The 25584-nt window shown below is 41.0% G+C and overlaps 1 protein-coding gene across 1 annotated transcript; it reads right to left on the reverse strand.

Moving 5' to 3' along the window:
• Positions 1 to 442: 442 nt before the first annotated feature.
• On the reverse strand, positions 443 to 23830 carry SPMAP2 (sperm microtubule associated protein 2). Its single transcript, XM_075264259.1, has 6 exons — positions 23742 to 23830; positions 6381 to 6427; positions 2530 to 2596; positions 2257 to 2383; positions 1991 to 2168; positions 443 to 690 (listed from the first exon to the last, which is right to left on the reverse strand). The coding sequence occupies exons 1-6, from the start codon at positions 23828 to 23830 to the stop codon at positions 443 to 445; spliced, it is 756 nt and encodes a 251-aa protein (XP_075120360.1).
• Between the last annotated feature and the right edge of the window lie 1754 nt (positions 23831 to 25584).

Here is a 25584-nt window from a genome sequence, read left to right on the forward strand (position 1 = left end):
TGTCCTGAATGAAGTAATTTAGACGTACTTATCATGTAATGCAGGAACACTATATAAGAGATCAGTTATGTGCAACATGGAAGCTGGATTGAACTATGAGTAAGGAACGATAAATAGTTCCGAAACGCGTCAGTTAAGCGGTTTTAATTCACGTTTTTCTACCTTTTTCACTATGTCTTCTTGTCAAGCTGTTATGTGTTTTTTTGCCTGTTGTGGCTCAATTTTAAAAAAGCTATGAAATAAAGACTTGGATTTTACACGTCCATGAGTTGCGGATCCTTCAAACTACCTGTTTGGACCTATCTTCTTTATTTAATTTTTTAAATTAAGTTTAAGTTTTATTAAATCTATTAAGTTGTATAGCAGATTTTAGATAAGATTATTAGTTTATTGAATTTTTATTTTAAATATAGTCGTTTGTCCAGATCATAAAAGAGGTTTCCTAGACTTTTTTATGGCGCTGCCTGCGAGCAGGTGGTATACATAGCTCAATAACACGGGGAGATGCATCAGCATGCTTAGCTGCAGGAGAGATCTGGTATGGATCATAACCATCAAAGATAGCCTTTCGGGTTTTAGGTCTTGCCAGCTGGCAGATTCTGTCTGAGGCTTGTGCGTTGAGAGCAGATGCCGGAACATGTCGCAGTACTGTCAGGTCAGGCTGGTATTGGGAGTGCTCCGTTTTAGGCACTAAAACAAATAAATTTTTAAATATTACATTAAAATTGTTAGAATTTTATATTTATTTTCTTTCAAACATTCAATCCATTAGGAAACTGTGTAGATCATATAATTCATGAGCTTCAGCTCTCTCCACCCACCCTATACTATGCATAGAAAGAAAACTGATCAGTGGCGGGTGGATGGTATAGAGCTGAATCTCATAAATATAGTGGACTACCCTGTATGTACATAAAATGTAGAGGATGGTATCCATGACTGCTGCTGTGAGTGATACATACTGTATTTAAGACAAATGGCAGCAATTACATTACTGATACACAGATGGAATTATAGTTTCTTTCATTACTTTATGCTAACCCATCCTTAGAATAGGCCATTAATTGGATATTGATGGGAATCCGGCACCCACCCCCACAGAAATCATAGTATAGTGTACAGAGATGGAAGCAGACGACTCTTTACACTGTGCAATGTCCACTGAGTTTCAATAGAGTAGGTGGACCACTATACAATGAATGGAGCTATCTGTTTCAATATCTGTGCGATTGGTACAGGGCATGGGTGCTCGTTCCCCATATATCTCTGCAATAATGGTCATTTATTTTGGGTTTTGGAAAACCCCTTTTAGGCCCTACATAGTGTCCTGCAGCAAAGAAGCTTGCGGGAAAAACCACGGTAGCAACACATTACGGTTTTTCCCACAGTGCTTTTCAAAGAAAGTTTCTGCTTCAGTTATATTTATAGGGAAACCACCAGCATTTCCAGAGGTATAATTGACATGCAGATTTCCAAAACCACCATAGTTTTGGAAATCGCAGCGTGTCGCTGTGCGTATTTTTCCACAAAGTGGGAATGGGATTCGCTAGCATCCCATCCATTTTGCTGTGATTGTAAAATGCTGTGTTTATATCTGCAGTGTTTACACCATGTGCGGCCCCTGGCCAAAAGCTAAAGCTTCACATAGTGACCCGCAGCCAAAAAGCGGTCATTTCAACATCACTTTTCACAAAAAAATCTGCAGTGTTTTCATGTGTGGACTTTCTGTCCATATTATACCTATATGGAAAATGCAAGCATTTCCGTAGGTATAATTTTCAATGTGTGGCCCTGGCCTAAGAAGGCGATGCTATGTGCCTATGTACTATTATGTGTAGACATTAGTGGAAATCAAAAATAGACACCAGCAGCAGATTAGATTTTTAGATATTTTGGCTTACCTGGCTCCTGCTTTAATGGATGGTTTACTATAGGTAATAGAACAATATTTCACAGCACTTTTGCCTCTTATTTATGGAACCACCATTACCTGCTAAAGCCTGTGTTCTAGCTGTGGGAGATACCCCTTTTTCAGAATGGAAGAAACCCTTCCCTTCTTCTGGTTGACTTTTTGGTGGGCTTGACATAGAGATGGCAGCATGATCCTTTGGTTTGGCTAGCTGTATAGTGCGTGGACTTGCAGAAGCTTTCTTGGCTGCTTCAGTAACCTGAAGGATTTAAAGATATAGTGCCATATTTTCATCTCAAAGACTTTCGCCTGGAAATAATTTGAAACACTGAATATTGCAAACATACCACAGTGTATGCAAGTTGGTCTTCCATCCATTCTTGGCTAATGCTTTTTGCCTTTGCTAGTTTTTCCAATCGGGGAGATGGGACTGTCTGTAAAGCACTTGGTTTGACTGGCCAAATAGGAGATGGCCTGTAGGGAAAAAATTAAGAAGATAAAAATATTTGACAACTTTTTTATTATTAACTTATCTTGTTCCACTGCCAATAGTGTATTAAAAATAACATTATTACAACTTCCTATATTTACACCTAATATTATCCATATCACGTGATCACCTGTCTTCTTTATACATCTTGTTCACAGTTTTGGGCTGTGCCAACTCGTTTTGTCTTGCAGTCATATCTGTTAGAGGGAACGGAGAGAGATTGGCATATTAGTTTTCCCTTAAATCACACGGATGTAACCATTGCTTTATACTTTTAGAGCTAAGCTGTTAGGTAACTCAACTTAAAGGGGTTGTCTGGATGATAATTTATTTTTTAGAAACACGCAGCTATAAAAATGGGACAGAAAAAGAGAAGAATAAATGAATATAGAATATTTTGGCTTGGTGTATTTGCTCTCTAATGAGTAAATTATGTATTATGAGTAAAGAAAATGAATCTGTCATTAAAAGAAAAGGTGTCTCTAGATTGCCAGTATCTTTTTAATGAAACATCAGGATACTGTTATTCTTACGTAAATGTAAAATTTTATAAAATTATAATTAAATTTATTTATAATTAAATATATATACATATAATATAGGTTGTATAGTCATTCTCTAATTGATACATGACTGTATGTATTGAGGTGGTAGCTGCAAGATAAAAAAAAACAAAAAAAAAAAAACTGCTGTGCATTCATTGCCAGCTACAGACACATTTTTTTATGGTACATAAAGTTGGCGACTAGATATGATTGAACCTCTTGAATTTTATTTTATTTCAGTTCAATCAAATCCCAATTTTGTTTCAGTCTGATTTAATCTATTTTGAATCTAAACTTAAAGGGGCTCTATCAGCAAAATTATGCTAATAGAGCCCCACATATGCGTGAATAGCCTTTAAAAAGGCTATTCAGGCACCGTAAATGTTACATTTAATCCCGGTCCCATTTTTAAATAAAAGTATTAAAACATACATGCAAAACTTACCTGAACGTGCACCATGGGCGGGGATGCACGGTGCGACGTCAGCTTCGGGCACGCCTGCCTCTTCTGTCTTCTTGGAGCGACGTCTCTGATTCCGTGTCTTCCGGCTTCTTCTCTTTAAATCCCGCACCTGCGTAGTAGGGCATCCCCCCTGAAGCGCTACTGCGCAGGCTCACTCGCAACTGCCATTAAGTAAAATGGTGAGTGAGCCTCGGGGGGATGCGCTACTACGCAGGCGTGGGATTTAAAGAGAAGAAGCCGCCTGCGTAGTAACATATGGCCCAAAGCCTGTGCATCAGTCCGTTTTGAAGTGTCAAACTGAATTCAAACGGACCGATGGCATACTGTTGTGTGAACATACCCTTATCTGCCTGAAAATGGCTGACACCTGGCGGACTTCATTATGTTAATGAGGTCTGCCACTGTCTGTGTGTAACCGCCATTTTGACAGTCCGCCTCTCCGTCATTCTGGTCCCATGGTGGACCTGTATGACGGAGAGCTTGCTGCTTTTGTGAACCTAGCATAAGGCTATCTCTACACTATAACTTCTGTCATACAACCAAAGATGTGTTGCCCTGTGATTCTTTCACTCATGTTAGTGAATGGAGTCACATTGCAACCTGAGGGACCCAATGCGACTCCATTCACTAATGTGAAAGAGTCCCAAAGGGACACTGCGATCTTTGGTTGCATGAAGGAAGTAGTAGTGTAGCTATAGCTGTTTTGCACACTGTATTGTGCGTGAAAATGCACTTTAAACGTGTATAATGGCAAAAACTGGACGGGCGATATTACATATGGCAGTAGGGTGGGCCCCTGGAAATAATACCACTGGTGGGCCCTAGGCACCCCAGTCCGACCCTGGACCTGACTGACGAAGTGACGGAGGGGCACAGTTGACTATATTGGGCCAGGCCATGGAGACAGCGCGCTTCACTTTACCTATTGGAGGGCACCGCTCCCGATGTCTGTGCGACCTGTGCTGCCTACGGTGTCCGCCTCTGTCCTCCTCCCATATCGCTTGTATGTGATGTAAGGAGGATACAGGAGGCACCGCTCCTTATGTCTGAGTGGCCTGATCTGCCTCCGGTATCCTCCTTACATCGCATACATGCGATGTGGCAGGCGGACATCGGAGGCAGAGCAGGTCGCACAGACATTGGAAGCGGTGCCTCCTGTATCCTCCATACATCACATACAAGCGAGGTGACAGGAGGACACAGACGGACACCGGAGGCAGAGCAGGTCGCAAAGACATCGGGAGCGGTGCCCTCCAATAGGTAAAATGAAGTGCGCTCCATGGCCTGGCCTGAGCTCCCCAGGAGCTTCATTATAACTGCACGCCTGCCGGCGTGGTCGACGGGGCCGGACAGAAGTGCTTGGCGGGCCGCATGTGGCCCGCGGGCTGCAGTTTGAGGGCCCCTGGTCTAGGCTGTCTGGCTCTGAGATGGCAGTGGTGGCAGCATTGGCATTATGAGTGGCAGCAAAGTATTGAGTAGAACATAACAGACCATGCCATCTCCAAGAGAGATGCAGGAGATAATGTCTGAGTGTATAGGGGTTGCAACATCAGTAATATAGTCATACAGTAGCAATGGCATCCTTGGGTTGGTCATAAATAGCCAGTCCACACTCACTGCCAGCAATGGCAGATCTTTGCCTTGGCATCAGTTGGAGGTGCGTGCAACTGGATGTGTGTGCAGCCGAAGATGTGTGAGAATTCACGCAGATGATTTCGATGACACCACCCACAGTTACTGATTAACTTCTATTCCATTACATTTGAGGCTGGACAAGATAGTGCACCCATGGCAAACGGGCAGGATGTGCTAACTTAATGGACTGAGAGCAAAGAGGGACCTCCTGGGCAAACATGCAGCTGGCACTGGCAGTTGTCTTCCTAAAAGCTCTAGAGTATAATAATATGCCAATTTGGCATCCCTTTGGTAGGCAGGAAAAAATTTCCACATTTTGGCTTTATAAAAAAAGTCTAAAATCATGGCAATCCAGTAGTCAAAACTTTACTTGATACTAACAATATGCTTTTCACTATGTAAGCAGCAAAGCATACTTGCGTGCATGTGCCAGGACCCAGGAGTCTGTCATGGTTGGTATTGGTATTGTCATAGCCATCTTTATCTTTATCATCATCGGCAAACAAATAAGGGTCAGCCTCGCCCCCTGCCTGAGATATGGAAGCCATTGCCCCTCTACCATTCCTCATTACATGTGTTTCCTGTAATATAAATCTTAAAGGGATGATATTACTGATTCTGCAGTTGTCACTACTCGACAAATTTGGCTGCCTCCTCAAATTGGCTCATGAAGCAGCACAGTTCCTTCATGAGTGCCCGTGGCAGATTTCAAAATAACACATTGTCCCTGTGGTGTGCTGAATGTAGATCACATGGAGGTGGAGTAGTATGATCTTGCCACTGCCAATTCTACGGTGCCATGGATTTGTCCTTTGGTAACATACAGAAAAATTCCCACAGGGTAGATGATCACATAACACTGCCACTATCACCACCATCACCTAAGCATGACATAGGTCTGCCCATGAAGCATCTTGTAGCCATGCTTCACTTTGGCTGCTGCCACTACTGCCCAATAGTCATTAGCTCCTCGAATGCCGCATAACATATTTGGTAATAAATGCAGTTTTGCCATTTGATAAACCTGGTACGTGGTACATGGCACTTTGAGGAAATTCATGAAAATGGATCTATTCCCATGACCTATACTTTGACGGTCAGTGAGAATAACATTGTCATAATAACAGTCATGTGAATAGCCGTGACACTGGGAATGTAGCCTTACCCATATACTGCATATGTGACACTACATTCCATACGATACTCAAACTACCCACTAACTCCAAATATACCCTTTTCTATTGGTGCCTACATACCAATACACAAATGGAGAAGCCTTGTCATCAGAGGATAAAACCTACATTTTCAGAAAACAAAGATTATTATGTAAGAACTTACTACAAGTAGAAGCTATGTCTATCTTCTCCTGCCAATATACAGATGGCCTAAAACACAAAAAACTGACATTGACAATATACTATAAAATATTAAATAAATAATAAAACATATAATTATCTTCCAAGTTGGCCAATAATTGTACATATGTTAAAAATCTATGTTATTTATCCTCCTTTCATATTCCTAGGTACTATAGTTTTTACAAAGCTGCAGGTAGTGAGTGGCATATTAGGATAACATTGCTTTATAGCATTGTAAACATAGACAGGTCGTGGACCACAGATGCATTAGCATGGGGACAGTGGATGCAGCTTCAAAGATAAGGATTAATTATCATTCAATGTACACAAAACTCGTAAAAGATTCAGCTCACCCATAAGATGTGAAACAAATTTTAAAGATGATGTGCTCCTGGGAGACTCGGAAACTGGTAGGACTTTAACCAGTGATAAAGTAGAATCCAATAGTGTAAAAATCCAGCTCCACCAGTCGACACGATGAAAATTTCTTAAAAAATAACTTTTATTGTAGCATTCCAATAAAAAGTGTTACAAAGTAACATCCAGTGGACGGTCAGAGATATCACATGAAAAAAGGCTACGCGTTTCCGGACATGACGTGTCCCTTCTTCCTGGCCTACTGGTACAACCTAAAACCCACATTTATATAGAAAACACCTGACCCAAACTACTCCACCTATTATCCAAATTAACCCTAAAATAGAAAAAAGTAAATACAATATATACACATAACACTACACATAAATACACATAAGACTGTATATACATACAATAAATATAATATTATACAACATAATAGATAAACAATATCAATCTATGCATCTTAGGAAAGCCTCATTACCGCAAGTCAAAAGGTTATATACTCCCTATGCAGACCATAAACATATGTCATTTCAATCAATTGTATTATTTTCTGGAGAATAAACTAACTTCAAACCTGTCTCGATTGTCAATTTTCACATGAGATCTCCGGAGTTGTTTCATAAGCCGCACAGCACAGGATAAAGATACTATGAATACTAGTCACCTGATACAAAGATCACATGATCTAGTCACATGACCGGACCAAATACTCCATTCATTCATCATGTCCAAAGGGGGATACTGCTCGCCTAATGTTAAACCACGTGACAAAGTCACATGATCGGACCAGACACCACACCCATTCATGACACCCAAGAAGGCACCAACTTCCCAATGTCAAATCACATGACCAAATCACTGTTACAATGTTACAAACAGAGTAATAAAGGTCTATATCAAGAGAGACAGACCGAATCAAAGTATGTTGTAAATTAATAGATATAAGATAGGTCTGAACGTATGTTTAGACCTTGGGGATAACGTGAATCTAATTTCATGATCCAGTATGCCTCCCTGACTAAAAGCTTTTTCCTCCAATTACCCCCTCTCAACGGTCTTTGTACCTGTTCATGTTTCATGTGATATCCAGGCTTTATATTCAAATATACCTCACCAAATTGCCATTCAAGCCTTGATGTATCATCTTACGAAATACAGTAAATATTCAGATGTACTATGTCAATATATTTTGGATGTGACTTTTTTTCTATTAACTCACAATTTTTTTCAGTTTGACAGATCTTTTTATTTGCAGATTAAAGGTGCCCCTATGGGGGCCCCCTTTTCCCCATCCATTGCCAACTTAACGTTGGCATGGTGGGAAGAGGTTTGCATTTTTTCATCTGAAAATCCATTTAGCGACATGATATCCTGGTACGGACGCTACATTGACGATGTGCTCATTGTCTGGAGCGGTTCTGTAGCGTCCGTACCAGGATTCTTGGATTACTTGAATGCGAACGTGATGGGGTTAAAATTTACATATGAGTACCAAATTAAATCTATCTCTTTTTTGGATATTTTTTTGGAGGGTGATAGTACCAATAGATGTGTTAATACCAGCTTATATAGGAAAACTACTATGGGGAATTCGATTTTGTTGGCCGAGAGCCAACACCCCAAACACACTTTAAAATCAATCCCAGTAGGGGAACTGGTACGCACTCGTACGCACTCGTAGAGCGTGTTCCAACGAAGAGGGTTATGAAAGAGAATCTGCGATTACCCTTGAGAGATTGAGGGAACGTGGATACCCTAAATGGTCTTTGGATAGGGCAGTAGAAGTTGTACGCAATAGACCGCGACACACACTATTAAAAGATAATAGAACCTTGAATAAAACACAACAACCTAAGGGTATGGTTTTTTCTACTAGATATAGTCGACAGTTTCCACTTATTAAAAATATTTTCTTGAGACATTTACCCATTCTATTTCAGGATCCCATTACTAAAAATATTTTGTGCAATGGCGTTAGGGTTGTTGCTAAACGTGGACATACTATAGGAGATCGTTTATCTCCTAGTATGTACGTAGAGAACAGCAACTCATTAAGTAGTAATTGGTTGGAACTTTTTGGGTTTTACAAATGTGGACAGTCGAGGTGCAGTGTATGTTGTAGAGCAAAAAAGACAAAAACTTTTTCTGACACTGAGGGAAACAATGTGTTTAAAATAAAAAGTTTCCTTAATTGCAACAGTCATCATGTAGTTTATGTGATTGAATGCTCGGTCTGTAAAATACTGTATGTAGGCTGTACGATACGGAGTGTAAAAACTCGTATATCTGAACATGTAGCAGACAGTCTAAAAAATAATGAAAATATTTCAAACGTGTCCAAACATTTAATGGTACATAAAGGAGATACAAGTTCATTACAGTATTATGCTATAGAACAGGTACAAAGACCGTTGAGAGGGGGTAATTGGAGGAAAAAGCTTTTAGTCAGGGAGGCATACTGGATCATGAAATTAGATTCACGTTATCCCCAAGGTCTAAACATACGTTCAGACCTATCTTATATCTATTGATTTACAACATACTTTGATTCGGTCTGTCTCTCTTGATATAGACCTTTATTACTCTGTTTGTAACATTGTAACAGTGATTTGGTCATGTGATTTGACATTGGGAGGTTGGTGCCTTCTTGGGTGTCATGAATGGGTGTGGTGTCTGGTCCGATCATGTGACTTTGTCACGTGGTTTAACATTAGGCGAGCAGTATCCCCCTTTGGACATGATGAATGAATGGAGTATTTGGTCCGGTCATGTGACTAGATCATGTGATCTTTGTATCAGGTGACTAGTATTCATAGTATCTTTATCCTGTGCTGTGCGGCTTATGAAACAACTCCGGAGATCTCATGTGAAAATTGACAATCGAGACAGGTTTGAAGTTAGTTTATTCTCCAGAAAATAATACAATTGATTGAAATGACATGTTTATGGTCTGCATAGGGAGTATATAACCTTTTGACTTGCGGTAATGAGGCTTTCCTAAGATGCATAGATTGATATTGTTTATCTATTATGTTGTATAATATTATATTTATTGTATGTATATACAGTCTTATGTGTATTTATGTGTAGTGTTATGTGTATATATTGTATTTACTTTTTTCTATTTTAGGGTTAATTTGGATAATAGGTGGAGTAGTTTGGGTCAGGTGTTTTCTATATAAATGTGGGTTTTAGGTTGTACCAGTAGGCCAGGAAGAAGGGACACGTCATGTCCGGAAACGCGTAGCCTTTTTTCATGTGATATCTCTGACCGTCCACTGGATGTTACTTTGTAACACTTTTTATTGGAATGCTACAATAAAAGTTATTTTTTAAGAAATTTTCATCGTGTCGCCTGGTGGAGCTGGATTTTTACACTATTGTATTAATTATCATTGCAGATTATTGCTAATGATACTAACTGCAGCAGCTAAATCAAGGACTGATAGATTTTTTCTTAGATGTTCTCCTTCATTTGCAATGGCCACATTCCCACTGCCGTCATTCAAGTGCACTGGCCTGATTATCATAGGATCAGTGCAATGGACTGAAAAGACAATAGAATGCTAATTATGCTAATTAGGCTCTCTACTATCAGGTGGTTGGTTCTGGGCTGGGGCAGACAGCATGCCCACCTGACAGTAGAGAGTCTAATTAGCATATTGGGTGCTAAAACCAACAACGCTGATTGGTCCAGAATGGTGGTAACTAGAGTAAAAATCCAAATACACTATCTGTGGAGCACCATGTATTGAAGTATACAAAACATTGGAGTTGGATCCTCTTGAACCCTTTGACAAATCTGACATGTGTCACTTTATGCAGTAATAACTTTGGAACACTTTAACTCACCAAAGTAATTTTGATATTGTTTTTTCATGACATATTGTACTTACTGTCTTACTGGTAAATTTTGAAGAACCCATCTAGTATCAATGTAAAAATATGCAAACAATACACAAGACTATAAGTTGTACCAATCAAAAAATAATTTATTAAACATAATACTTAAGGAAAAATGAGACAAACATAAAAACATTAAAAACAATGGACATCAAGATTGAGTGGAGGTCACAGTGAAATGAGCACATACATTTCAATCATCTGGACATATGTTTCTGGAAGACCTGGTAAACATAGGTTGGTACCATAAATTAAGAAAAAAACGTGTGCCCACATACAATGTACATATATATGAGACCTCTATCATGAACATCATGCCCGACTTTCCCAGAAGTCTTCACTGCATAATGCGGGGTTATAACAGAGGCACTGTCTTCCTGTTTACATCTTGGGAGACAGATTTGCATATTCTTCCCATGTTCCCTTGCAGTGGAGCAACTATGGCTGTATAAGTCTCCACACACCTGAGAAGGTGGTCTCTCCCTAAGGATGGACGTTATCCCCATCATCTGGTCTCTCAGCCTCTCACTTCTACCAAATCAGTTCTCTTAAGGCTGCGCTGATGAAGTCCAAAGAGACAGAAACGGTGCCATCCGTAGCTGAGAAATTGATTTGGTTATAACCCCGCTTTATGCAGTAAAGACTTCTGGGAAAGTCGGGCATGATGTTCAGGGTGCTTCCCATAGAGGGCAGCATAACAGAGGCACTGTCTCCCTGTTTACATCTTGCAAGATAGATTTGCATATTCTTCCCATGTTTCATACGGATAGTCATACTACCAAATTAGTTAATAAATCTAATGTACCATATCTTTACTGTATGTTGGCATCAAATTGAATCACCCTTTATTTATTTTTTTTCCAGATATAAGGCGTACAAGTCAAGCAACAATTTTCAAAACTTTCAAGAACATTTCAAAAACCTATTTTTTATGGAACTACCTCAGTTATGAAGAGGTTTTGAAAGGAAACCCTGATAAATCACCCCATTTTCAAAACTGCACCTCATAAATAAGTCAAAACAGCATATACAAAGTATCTTAATCCTATAAGCGTTTAATTGGAATTAAGAGAAAATGGAGATAAAATATACACGTTTCATTTTCTTTTACTAATACTAGCCCTAGAATTTACACATTCACAAGGGGTTAAAGAAGAAAATGCATCACACAATTTATTCTGCCAGTTCTCCTGATTTCCATCGTACCCGACATGTAAGTACAAATTGCTGTATGGGCACACAGCAAAACGCAGAAGGGAAAGAACACCAAAGAATTTTGCTGGGATCAGTTTCAGGCGTCATTTCATTTGTAAAGGCGTCAAAACAGTGGAAACACCCAAAAAGTGACCCCATTTTGAAGACTATACCCCTCAAGGAATTTATCAAGGGGTATAGTGAGTATTTTGACACTACAGGTTTTATAAAGAATTTATTTCCATTGGGACGGAAAAATATAAATTTACCCTTTTTCCGATATAATGTCACTTTAGCCCAAAATCTTTCAGATTCACAAAAGGTTAAAGGAGAATAACTAAATAACTTTTTTCTCCTGAACAGGAAAATATGTGCTGGTACACAGATGTACGGACAGATGGCAGCGACTGAAACGGAAAGAGCGCGAACTGACTTTTAGAGGACAGACTTTCCTGGAATAGCTTTCAGGTACCATGACCCATTTGCAGATCCCTTGAGGTGCCAAAACATGAAAACCTTCCAAAAGTGACCCCATTTTGTGAACTGGACCCTCAAGGAATTTATCAAGGGGTATAGTGATTTCTTTGACCTTACAAGACTTCCACAGAATTGGTCCGTAAAAATGGAAATTTATGTTCCATAAATTTCTATAAAATGTTGGTTTAACCCAAAATGTTTCATTTTACAAGGGGATAAAGGAGAAAATCCACCCCACAATTTTTTGGCAATTTTCCCTGACTATGGAAATGCCCCACATGTGAATATAAATTTCTGCTTTGGCACACAACAGGGAAGGAGCACCAATGAGTTTTTTGGAGGGCAGATTTTGCTACAATTGGTTTCAGGCTCCATGTTGCATTGGCATAGGCCCTGAGGTACCAATGCAGTGGAAAGCCCCAACATATGACCTCATTTTGAAAACTACACCCCTTAGGCTGAGGCCCCACCTTGCAGACAAACTGCTTTTTTGTTGCAGATTTTGCAGATTGAGCAGATGGAAGAAGTAGATATTTCCCATTCCTATTATAGCCATTTTTGGCTTTGGCTAAAAAAAAAACACAGCAAAGTCTGCAACAAAAAAAATGCATTTTTTTGTTGCGGATTTTGTCGCTGTTTGTTGAGCCAAAGTCAGGAATGGCTACAAAAGAAATGGAAGATTTACAGGAAGTTCTTATACTTCTTGTAAGTCAAGAATGGATACAAAAGGAATGGAAAATATATAAAGAGTACTTATACTTCTCCCTTCTGTTCAATCTACTTCTGGCTTTTGCTCAAAAGACTGCAACAAAATCTGCAACAAAAAAAGCTGCGTTTCTGCAATGCGGAGCTTCAGCCTTAGGCTAAGGCCCCACATAGCTTTTTTTGTTGTAGATTTTTCTGCGGTTTTTTGAGCCAAAAAGAGGAGTGGATTGAATAGAAGAGAGATGTATAAGTACTCTTTATATGTTTCCCATTCCTTTTGTTGCCATTCTTTGCTTCGAGTTGCTACAACAAAATGGGAGATATACAGGAAGTTCTTATACTTATCCCTTCTGCTCAATCCACTCCTGGTTTTAGCTAAAAAAAAAAAAAAAAAAAAAAAAACGCAGCAAAATCTGCAAAAAAAAGCTGTGTTTCCGCAACGTGGGGCCTCGGCTTTAAGGAGTTTATCAGGGGGTATAGTCAGTATTTTGAACCCACAACTGTTTCACTGAAATTACTACAAATGGGATGTAAAAAATGAAAAATTACTTTTTTTCCAATAAAATGTTGCATTGCGCCCAAAAGGGCCAATTTCTTATGAACACGGCAATACCCCATATGTGGTCATAAACTGCTGTATGGGTACATGGTAGAGCTTGGAACAGAAAGAGGCTGGTATAGTTTTTGGGTGTTGTGTCTCATTTGCAGTGGCCCTAAAGTTCCAGTACATCAGAAAACCCCAAAACATGACCCCATGTGAAAAATCAGCTCTCCAATCATTATGTTCTGTGTGAATATTTAGGCAGTGTGTAATAGAAGTCAATAGATTTTACAATATACTGCTATACATTAGTATGGTTGATCAGACTCACTAGTATTCAAGTCCCAAAGGAGTTCTAAAAATAGAAATGTAAAAAAAGTTTCACTTCCCAAAATTTTTTAACACAGAACAATCAATAACTTTAACAATCCTTAAAATGGTATAAATAAAAACTACAAAAAAGATGCTGTACATAGCTCCATACATGTAAATATAGAAACTTACGGATGTCAGACTATGGCAAAACAAAGATTTTTATTTTATTTTCCAATGTTTTAGATTTTTGTACAGGTATTAAAACAGCAAAAACAATATAAATTTGTTATTACATGATCGTATCAACCAAAAATAATAGAGGCAGTTGTCATTTTTGCTGTACACTAAATGCAGAAAAAAAACTAATTTCACCCTATTCTGTATTTTCCAGCTTACCAGTACATGGTACAGAATATTAAATGGTATCAATGGTATCCTAGGACCCCTCCTGTTCTCCATCTACACCCTTGGCCTGGGCCAACTCATAGAATCTCACGGCTTTCAGTACCACTGCTATGCCGACGACACTCAAATCTACATCTCTGGACCTGACATTACCTCCCTGCTGGCCAGAGTTCCAGATTGTCTAGCGGCCGTAGCCTCCTTCCTCTCCTCCCGCTTTCTCAAACTCAACATGGAGAAAACAGAGTTTATCATCTTCAGCCCATCCTGTATGGCCCCACCACCTGACCCATCTATCAAAGTTAATGGAACCACAATTACCCCTGTCCCACAGGCCCGATGCCTTGGGGTAACCCTGGACTCTGACCTATCCTTCAAGCCACATATTCAAGCCCTCAACACCTCCTGCCGCCTCCAACTCAAGAACATCCACCGAATTCGCCCCTTCCTCACCCAGGAAACTACCAAGATGCTCGTCCAGGCCCTCATAATCTCCCGCCTAGACTACTGCAACACCCTTCTCCATGGACTCCCAGCTAACACCCTCGCCCCCCTCCAGTCCACCCTAAACTGCGCTGCTCGCTTAATCCACCTCACCCCCCGATCTTCATCAGCTGCTCCCCTCTGCCAGTCCCTCCACTGGCTACCAATAGCCCAGCGAATTGAGTTCAAGCTACTAACGCTAACATACAAAGCCATCCACACCCTGTCCCCTCCATATATCTCTGACCTCATCTCCCGCTACCTGCCCACACGTAACCTCAGATCCTCCAATGACCTCCTACTCCGCTCTGCCCTCATCCGCTCCTCACACAACCGTCTCCAAGATTTCTCTCGTGCATCCCCCATACTCTGGAACTCCTTACCACGACACATAAGACTGATCCCCACAATCACAGGATTCAAGAAGGCGCTGAAGACTCACCTATTCAGGAAGGCCTACAACCTCCAATAACACTATCACCGCACTGCCATCTGTACAGTCTCCCCCTCTCCTTCTGTCTCTACCCCCTTCCCTCATAGATTGTAAGCCCTCGCGGGCAGGGCCCTCTACCCCACTGTGCCAGTCAGTCATTGTTAGTATTATATCTACCTGTATATTCTGTGTATTGTATGTAACCCCTCAAATGTAAAGCACCATGGAATTAATGGTGCTATATAAATAAATAATAATAATAATAATAATAATAATCATTGCAAAGTACAATTTGTCCCGCAAAAAAATTAAGCCATCATATGGCTTTGCGAACTGGTTAGGGTTAAAAAACAAAAATGCAAAAATGAAAAATAGTTGCAACAAAAAGGGACAAAGTTACCATTACCATACACATTACAGTAATGTTGCCACCAAATCTGCCTATGTCATTATGTAATGTATACGGGGACCTCCTGTCTAGCACCAACAACAAATGTAAAGTGAGCTAAGGATCAGGCTTTGGGATTGCAATATATCTGCCACCAGAAGAGTCTACTTGTAGCAACGACTTTCCTGCCTGCCAGTTATATCTATGGAAATGCCAACGGTTTCCCCATAGGCATAATTCTAACAGAAAGTCCACAGAGGAAAACTCTGTGAACTTTCTGTTTAAAGGGCTGCTGGAAGAACGACGATGCGTTGCCAACACAGTTTTTCTCAGCAGTGCTTTATTGCTGCGGGAAGTCCTCTGGGACCTTAGCCTTACAGAACCACTTTGTGCCTCTACAGTCATGGCTAAAAGTTTTGAGAATGATACAAATAATAATTTTTACAAAGTCTACTGCTTCAGTTTTTCTAATGGCAATTTGCATATACTCCAGAATGTTATAAAGAGTGATCAGCTTAACAGCAATTACTTGCAAAGTCAATATTTGTCTAGAAAATGAACTTTAGCCCCCAAAACACATTTCAACATCATTGCAGCCCTGCCTTAAAAGGGCCAGCTAACATCGTTTCAGTGATTGCTCCATTAACACAGGTGTGGGTGTTGATGAGGACAGGGCTGGAGATCAATCTGTCATGATTAAGTAAGAATGACACCACTGGACACTTTAAAAGGAGGCTGGTGCTTGGCATCATTGTTTCTCTTCTGTTAACCATGGTTATCTCTAAAGAAACACGTGCAGTCATCATTGCACTGCACAAAAATGGCCTAACAGGGAAGAATATCACAGCTAGAAAGATTGCACCTCAGTCAACAATCTATCGCATCATCAAGAACTTCAAGGAGAGAGGTTCCATTGTTGGCAAAAAGGCTCCAGGGCGCCCAAGAAAGACCAGCAAGCGCCAGGACCGTCTCTTAAAAGTGTTTCAGCTGCGGGATCGGGCTACTTGCAGGGCAGAGCTTGCTCAGGAATGGCAGCAGGCAGGTGTGAGTGCATCTGCACGCACTGTGAGGCGGAGACTCTTGGAGCAAGGCCTGGTCTTAAGGAGGGCAGCAAAGAAGCCACTTCTCTCCAGAAAAAACATCAGGGACAGACTGATATTCTGCAAAAGGTACAGGGAGTGGACTGCTGAGGACTGGGGTAAAGTCATTTTCTCTGATGAATCCCCTTTTCGATTGTTTGGGACATCTGGAAAACAGCTTATTCGGAGAAGACGAGGTGAGCGCTACCACCAGTCTTGTCTCATGCCAACTGTAAAGCATCCTGAAACCATCCATGTGTGGGGTTGCTTCTCAGCCAAGGGAATCGGCTCTCTCACAGTCTTGCCTAAAAACACAGCCATGAATAAAGAATGGTACCAGAATGTCCTCCAAGATCAACTTCTCCCAACCGTCCAAGAGCAGTTTGGCGATCAACAATGCCTTTTCCAGCATGATGGAGCACCTTGCCATAAAGCAAAGGTGATAACTAAATGGCTCAGGGAACAAAACATAGAGATTTTGAGTCCATGGCCTGGAAACTCCCCAGATCTTAATCCCATTGAGAACTTGTGGTCAATCATCAAGAGACGGGTGGACAAAAAAAAACCTACAAATTCTGACAAAATGCAAGCATTGATTGTGCAAGAATGGACTGCTATCAGTCAGGATTTGGTCCAGAAGTTGATTGAGAGCATGCCAGGGAGAATTGCAGAGGTCCTGAAGAAGAAGGGTCAACACTGCAAATATTGCAACGCTGCATTAACTCAATCTAACTGTCAATATAAGCTTTTGTTACTCATAATATGATTGCAATTATATTTCTGTATGTGATAAAAACATCTGACAAACACACATAAAAACCAGAGGGCAGCAGATCATGGGAAAATATAATATTTGTGTCATTCTCAAAACTTTTGGCCATGACTGTATACAATATCATAGTTTTATGTAGCACAGTATTGACTCATGAATTTCTATAGGGTCATAAACCCATGTAATCTGTCTGGCTGAAGATCCAGAGTGTGAATCTACCTTGATATGGTGAAGAAATACTGTCTGGACTATTGTTATTATCAAATAAAAATCTATTGCTTTGTTGCCTCATTCTTGGCAAGTTCTGACAGTAATTTGCGAGTTCCTGTGTTTGTTGAGAGAGAGGTGGGGGTAGCCATAGACATAAGAGACTGGCACAGTAATTACAGGTTTTCCCGGCATTCTGACATTTCAGTGCTTGTTAGCTAGGGTCACCTATAATTACCGTCACATTGTGCTCTATGAGGGATCTGCCATTAATAGTGTGTAATTAAATGGCAAATAATAAGTACCTGGTAAGAAATAATAAGTGCTATTGTCAATCTCCTGCCTCTTATTTATATTTATCAGCACAGGTTCTAAATGTGATTAAGCGCTGAATGGTGTGAAGAACAATTCGGAAACAATTGGGGTTAAAATACAATTTCAGCAGGGAAACAAGCCATTGAAGATCATAATGATAAAATGTAGTATAAACACTAAAGCGAATACAAAATGTAATAGGCAGATTAAAGGAAAGCTGTTCCCTATCTTTTCTAAATGTATTATAACCATAATTACTTAACTTGTTTTTATTTTTTGATTATATTCTATTTTTTTTTCAGATATGCTTTACAGCAGCCACATGAACAATAGCAATCAGAATTCTGGAGATGACTCCAATTTAAGAATGTCATTGGCATGCGCTATGACCTGTGCAGTTGTTAATGTAATGGAAGAGGGAAGTTGTCACCTGTCAACATTACCTATTGTCCATGGTGAATCATGTATTATCTGCTCCAGCTTTACAAAAGGGATGTTGCCTTTCATTGTAATCCTTCCGCTCATGATAATTAAATGACTTCTGAAAGGTGATCTCTACAGATCATGACATGTTGGCCTATTTAATGCACAAAAGCCGGTGTAGAAACTGCAAGATTTCTGGGGTTTTAAAACCGATAACATTTGTGACATGAAAAACAAACAGATGGGTTTAAAAAATATGGTTAAAATAAAAACTTGGTTTAAACAATTGGCTATGAATGCAGGGAATGAGCTAAAATAACACATAAACCTACAGTATACTTAAAGGGGTTGTCCCATAACAAGGATCCTATCTATACTGCTAGTTTATGTGGATATAAGACTTTTCCTAAATACATTGCTTTATCAAAACTGCTTTGTTTGGCCGCTATTTATTCAGTTAATTTATTCACTTGTTGACACTGGCCCTTGGGATTATCCGCTCATTTGTCAAGCGACCATAGCTGCCTGCTCTCAAGGGGGGGGGGGGGAGGAGCTGACAAACAACTGAGCTCCTCATATAGCGGAGGGGGAGGTGAGAGCTCCGGGATTACTGTGCTGTCTATCTTCAGCTTTTTCACTTATCAGCCGGTTTAATTGAATTTGACTCATAAGGGCTGAGATAAGGAATCCGTTACCTCTGTATGTAATGCAAGCTGACTCAAATCCAGCTCTGCTACATTAGTTTCCACATCAGCGTCATACTGTGGATCATAGCAGATAGCAGAGCAAGTGAAACCCCGCCCACCAATGTGCGAGAAATCCAGGAAGTGAAGAGAGTACAGAGCCTTCAGGCTGCTGAACAAGAGTTATGGGAATACCCCTTTAACTGTCTGCTCCATAGCTGCTTTCAGCTGAGCTATGGTCTTCCCACTGGGATTTCTATACATGTTTGCTGTGGTGATGTGTCCAGATACATATACAGTCAATCACTGCACAGCATGAGATGAAGATCTTAAGAGAGACTGGCTGTAGCTGAGGTGTGTGAATACAGACATGTCATGACTACAGACATATAAACAATTCCTGGCAGAAAGCCCCAGAACACAGCGCTGAAAGTGGGGAGGAGGGATAAATAATATAGGTTTATATGTTATTTTAACTCATTCTCTGCTGGTGGCTATGGTTTATCATAACTTAGATAACCCCTTTAGTGCCAGATGTTTCTAAAATTGGATGCATCTGTTAGTGATCTGCAGACTAATATCCCATGCATGTCACAGTACCGGGATAATACCTGTGTTTCTCTGAAAATAAGACAGTCTTTTCAGGCACCAGAGCAAATCTTTTCTTATTCAGCCCGGATGAATGTTGTAAAATGGTTTGGATTAGTAACACCGACCCAAACTTACATTCACAATTGATGGTGCAGAGCCAGTGGGTCTTAAACTAACTTAATGGCTCACTCTCTCTCTAAACACTTTGTGTGGCAATGGAACCGTGCCCTCTCCATCTCCTCTCCTTTACGTTAAGAGGAAGGTGCTGTAGTGGAGAGCAGGGGCGTAACTACCGCCATAGCAGCAGAGGCAGCTGCCACTGGACCCGAGACATTAATGGGCCCGGTGACAGCCGCTACCGCTGTGATTTTTTTTTTTTTTTATAGGCCGTTACCGGCTGAAGTTACTCCAGCCGGTAACGGGCCCTATTTACTTACCAATCCTGGCTGGGCCGGGATTGGTAAGTGATACCACGGGCGCCACAAAGACTATTATTATACTCGGAGGTCTTTTCATACCCCCGAGTATAATGATCGGAGGCCCGGGAGAGGTAAGAAACATAAAAAACACTGTTACTTACCCCTCCACGATCCGGGCAGGCCTCAGGCTTAGTTGTCTGACGTCTCTGACGTCACATGAACCCGGTCTGCATCCCAGGTCATGTGACATCCGACGTCATTGAAGAAGGCTGACAGCATCGGAGCAGGGGGACAGGTAAGCAACAATGTTTTTTTTATGTTTTTATTTCCTCGGGTCTCCGATTATTAATCTTTTCAGACCCCAGAGTATAATAATTGTTCATGGGTGTCCACAGTGGGACATAATACTGTGTGCAGGGGCCACTAAGGGACATACTATTGTGTGCAGGAGCGATTGAGGGACATAATACTGTGTGCTGGGGCCACTAAGGGACGTAATACTGTATGCAGGGGCCACTATGGGGCATAATACTGTATGCAGGGGCCACTAAGGGACATAATACTGTGTGCAGGGGCTACTAAGGGACATAATACTATGTGTAGGGGCCACTAAGGGACATAATAAAGCACGCAGGAATGCAGAGGAGGGGGTTGGTCGAGGTCTTCGGGGTCAGTATCGGTTGGGGGGCCCATGTCAAAAGTTCGCCACAGGGCCCCGCCATTCCTATTTACGCCACTGCTGGAGAGGCTGCATCGGTGGGAACGAGCAGGTCTGGTCACGTAGGTAGCCAAGCCCACAGTATGGTAGCGGCAAGGAGGTGACACTCGGAAGGCAGACTCGGGAGGCGGAAGGCAGGACTTTGGAGCGGGTGAGCAGATATTGCCCTTTCGTGGTGGGAGGTAGCTGGGCACATGTCCAGGATGGTTGGGAACTATGGTATGCCTATTCTCTGTCTCAGTGACATCAGTATCGTCACATAACATAACCTATCACTGGAGCCAATGACTGTAACGGGCTTATTTTTGCAGTAGGCCAGATATTTCAAGCCTACTCCAAAAACCCTGCAAAGCCAAGCTAGGGCTTATTTTCTAGCTAGGGCTTTTTTTTTTTTGAGAAACAGGGTAAACCGACTAATATCATAGTACAGGTAGTGGCAACTATGGGTCCCATGACCTTAGGGGGCCTGGTCATACCCCTTCTGCTTTTTTTTATTTATTTATTTTTAATAAACCAGAAAAGAAGAGACCCAGGGTATAATGAGCAGAGGCCCAGAGGAGATGAGACTATATAACTATCAGTATTACTCACTTCTGGGCTCTGGGTCCTGTCTTTGGGCCTCTTGAATTACATCAGAGACCACAGACGCTTGTAATTGGCCCAATAAAATGTCTCAACTATCTCTGACGTCATTCTACAAGCATGAAGGCCCATGTCAGAGCCCAGGAGAGGCAATTACCGCAATGTTTAATCACCTCCCTTGGGCTTTTGCTTATTATACTTGGGGGACGACTAGGGAGGGGCCACTATGGGATACTATACTGTCCGGAAGTACCACTGTGGAACATTATACTGTGTGGTGGGTCCGCTATGAGACTATAAAGCAGTAAAGGATTCAGCAAACTGTATTTGGACCAATAAGGAGGTAATATACAGTGTGTGGGGTCCATATATCACATAGGGCCAGAAAAGGGGACTTTATAGTATGTAGGGCCAGTAAAGGGATTATTTTACCATATGTGAGCCAATAAAGAGAACATTTTAGCATGCGGAGCCTGTTATATGGGACAGCTTCTGTGACCCCAAAACTACACCCAGTACAGTTATAACTGCATCCTGGTACACATCAGTGATGAGTAGAGATGGGCAAACCTCTCAAGATTCATTTCGGAGTCAGACACATATAGACAGACAGACAGACACATATAGACAGACACATATAGACATGTGTCTGCCTGCATATATATGTGTGTGTGTGTGTGTGTGTGTGTCTCAGTAACCTAGGGGCAGAGATGGAAGGGGAATGTTATACTAGGGCAGAGATGGCAGATGGAGGGGGGACATGAAACTGGGGGAGTGATGGAGGGAGGACATGAAATGGGGAAAATGAAGGGAGATATGAAACTGAGGGAGACATGGAGGGGGGGAACATGAAACTGGGGGTAGATGAAGAGGACACTTAAACTGGGGGGACATTAAAATGGGGACAACTGGAGGGGGCATTAAACCATGGAGGTAGGTGGAGGGGGACCTGTCTGCCTCTAGTTTCCCCGAGTTTAATGTCACCCTCCAGCTACCCCTACGGTTTAATGTTTGCTTCCAGCTTCCTGATTTTAATGTCTCCCTCTAGTTGCCCCCAGTTTCATGTCCCGCTCCAGCTGTCAATTTATTGCCTCCCTCCAACTACCCCCACTATTTAATGTCCCCCTCCAGCTGCTCCAGTTTCGTGTCCCCTCTAGTTTCCACCAGTTTAAACTGGGCCACCAGGAGAGGGACCTGATACTGTGGGGCAGTTGGAAGGGAACATTATAATGTGGGGGAATATAATGTACAGGTGACTGTAAGAGGATTATACTTTGTGGGGGCACATGGAAAGATGATTGGGAATGGGCGGAGTCAACATAGAAGTGGGTGGAGCTAAATTTGCCGTGGTGCGGCCCTCTAGCATAGTTTCATAGACACTATAATATCAAGAATTTATCATTGCAGCATCACAAGGAATCTTACCCAGCTTTCCCAGGCCCCTGGATAGGAAATGATTTTATATATTCTACAATATGAGATTCAGGGATTTATCAGTGGCAAATTATACCAGTTCTGATATTCTATAGTCTGTGAAAATCCAAATGTAGCATGCAGATTTTAAAGTGGATTTGTTAGACCTGGAACAGATTTGCAAAGGAAAAATTGTGGCATTTTACAGTACAGGCAAAGTGGATGGGATTGGGATAGCGAATCTCATGCCCACTTTGTGGTAAAAACCGTCGTGTGGGCACGGCGCAATTTCCAAAACCGCCGTGGTTTTGGAAATCGCAGCATGTCAATTACACCTACAGAAATGCCAGCAGTTTTACCATAGGTGTAATTGTAGCAGAAAGTCTGCGGAGGAAAATTCTGCATTTTAAAGTGCTGTGGGAAGAACCGCCACGTTTTTTCTCTGAAGCTTTTTTGCTTCAGGACGTCCCGTGGGGTCTTAGGCTGTATTCACACAGAGTAACGCCAGCCGTTTTTTGTGTGCTTTTTGCACATAGCGCCGCGTTAACGCCGCGTGTACGCTGTGTTAAAAAAGCACACAAAAAACGGCTGGCGTTACTCTGTGTGAATACAGCCTTAGCCTCATGTTGTGTTGTCTTTTTGTATCCATAACTCTACTTGGTGCCCTTAGAAGCAGATAGGGGTCTCCACTAATAGTTTAGCTTAGCTGGGCTTCCACAAAGAGTAACTCTCAGCTATTTGCAAACCAGAAGAATTCAGAGTGAAGATTTAGGCATGACTGGGGCAGAAAATTGGTGCAATGTAAATAAAAAGTACTTTTATTTATTTATTTATTTATTTATTTTACGTTAGCTTGTATCTGTTTCATACTTTAAGTGTTTCTTGAAATTATGACATTTTTTTTAATTGCATGAACTGTCTGTGAATGTACTAACCTGTCTTGGTGTTTCAGTAAATTCATCTTAGGACGAGCGAGAACATCAAGTCGACTTTCTGGGGCGAAAGAGAACTGAGCCGCACACATGGTGAATCTGATATTGAATAATAAATGAATGTTATTACAATAGCAGCATTGTGCACAGATATACAAATAAATATGCAAGATTGTGCAAAAGTTTTTTTCCTGGCTACTTTAATGAATGACTATGAAAGTGTTAATAGATAGTATTTTGTAAATTGATTAAAAAAAATTAAGTGAATTAACAAAACAGAAACGTAAATCAAATAAATATTTGGTGTGACCAACCTTTGCCTTCAAAACAGCATCAATTCTTCTGTATATACTTGCACACAACTTGATGTAGGTTGTTCTAAACATCTTGGAGAATTAACCACAGATCTTCTGTGGATGTAGGCTTGCCCATAACCTTATATAATCTTCATGTAATCCCATAGAGGATGTTGAGATCCAGGGCTCTGTGGCGGACATATCATCACTTGGATTCCTTCTCCAAAGGATGATCACACCAAATTTTGATTTAGATTTCTCTTGTGTTCATTTATAAATTTTCTACAGAAATAAAGTAATAACACTTCTATTTTTGAGAACATTCTTAATTTGCAGCATTTTTTCCCAAACCGACCTACACTGGTGCGCCTTCAGTTGATATTTACTTTACTAGTTGAGAATTATTTTGACAAAAACACAGCGCAACGTTGATAGTATATATTCTTAAAAGGAATCGCCTATTATAGATATATATATATATATATATATATATACTGTATATAGTAAGCCGATGGCTGGTCAGGTAATGGAGGGGGTGTACATCTCACCCAGACTACTAAGGTGGGTGAGATGAGAAAACTCCAGAAAGAACGTTTCTCAGCAGATAACTATTGTCTGCTGAGGGTTATTTCAGAGTTCCAGTTACTAAGCTGGATTTACTATCAACCCTGAGAAATGTGCTTTAGAGCTGGAGGAGGCCAAGTACCTGGGCTATGTCATTGGCAAAGGGGTAATAAAGCCCCAAATCAATAAAGTGGAGGCAATACTGTTATTAAAACCAGATATATATCATTTTTTCTAAGCTGTCTTCTATTTTCTGCACATGATGGTGGGGGCTGTGATCTTCCTTGAACTTGTCTTCTAATCTGTTCACAGCATTTAGAAATATTCTTTACAGTATAGTCACAGCCAGGGGAAGAAATAGACTGAAACTGACTCATTGAGGTTTATGGGAGAGTTTTCTAGTCATGCTCTGTGCAGGAGATGGGGAGTAGATAACATCATCTATAGTCAGTAGTGGATATGCAATAATTGATGTTTGTAGGATTGTAAAGAAACACTAAACCCTAAAATCTTAAAAAACAAAAACAAATATATTCATCATTTAGTTAATCTCTAAGTATGTCTACCAGATTAAAGAGGACCTTTCAGGTCCTCAGGCACATGCATTGTAATACACCATTAAAAAGCCAACAGTGCGCTGAATTCAGTTTTCCTGTAATTTGCCCCTGGTGAAGAGATATTGGTGCTCTGACAGTCTTTGAGGATCGCCCCTCTTCACAGTATTGTCCATAGCTCTGTACTGTGAGGGGGCATTCCTTACCACCCAGTGATGATGATGAGTGGTGAGGAACGCCCCCCAGTACTAGTGTATGGACAAATACTGTCAGGAGGAGGAGGGGCCTTCCTCACGGCTCAGCGTATGGCTGGGCAGTAAGGAATGCCCCCTCACATTACAGTGCTACAGACAGTACTGTGAGGAGAGGGTTCCTGATAGACTGTCAGAAACGCCCTTCTGACACTGAAGAGCTACGGTACCGGCACCAATA

The sequence above is a fragment of the Leptodactylus fuscus genome, chromosome 1 (genome assembly GCF_031893055.1).
Source record: "Leptodactylus fuscus isolate aLepFus1 chromosome 1, aLepFus1.hap2, whole genome shotgun sequence".
Lineage (NCBI taxonomy): Eukaryota > Metazoa > Chordata > Amphibia > Anura > Leptodactylidae > Leptodactylus > Leptodactylus fuscus.

Bases quoted from the DNA above. Each gene is read 5' to 3' on its own strand.
- SPMAP2 (XM_075264259.1), bottom strand. From the start codon at position 23,830: ATGTGTGCGGCTCAGTTCTCTTTCGCCCCAGAAAGTCGACTTGATGTT. The intron at 2,597-6,380 runs GTAAGTTCTTAC...TCCCTCTAACAG, and splicing joins AGACATAGCTTCTACTTGTA to ATATGACTGCAAGACAAAAC. The intron at 2,169-2,256 runs GTATGTTTGCAA...TAAATCCTTCAG, and splicing joins ACCAACTTGCATACACTGTG to GTTACTGAAGCAGCCAAGAA.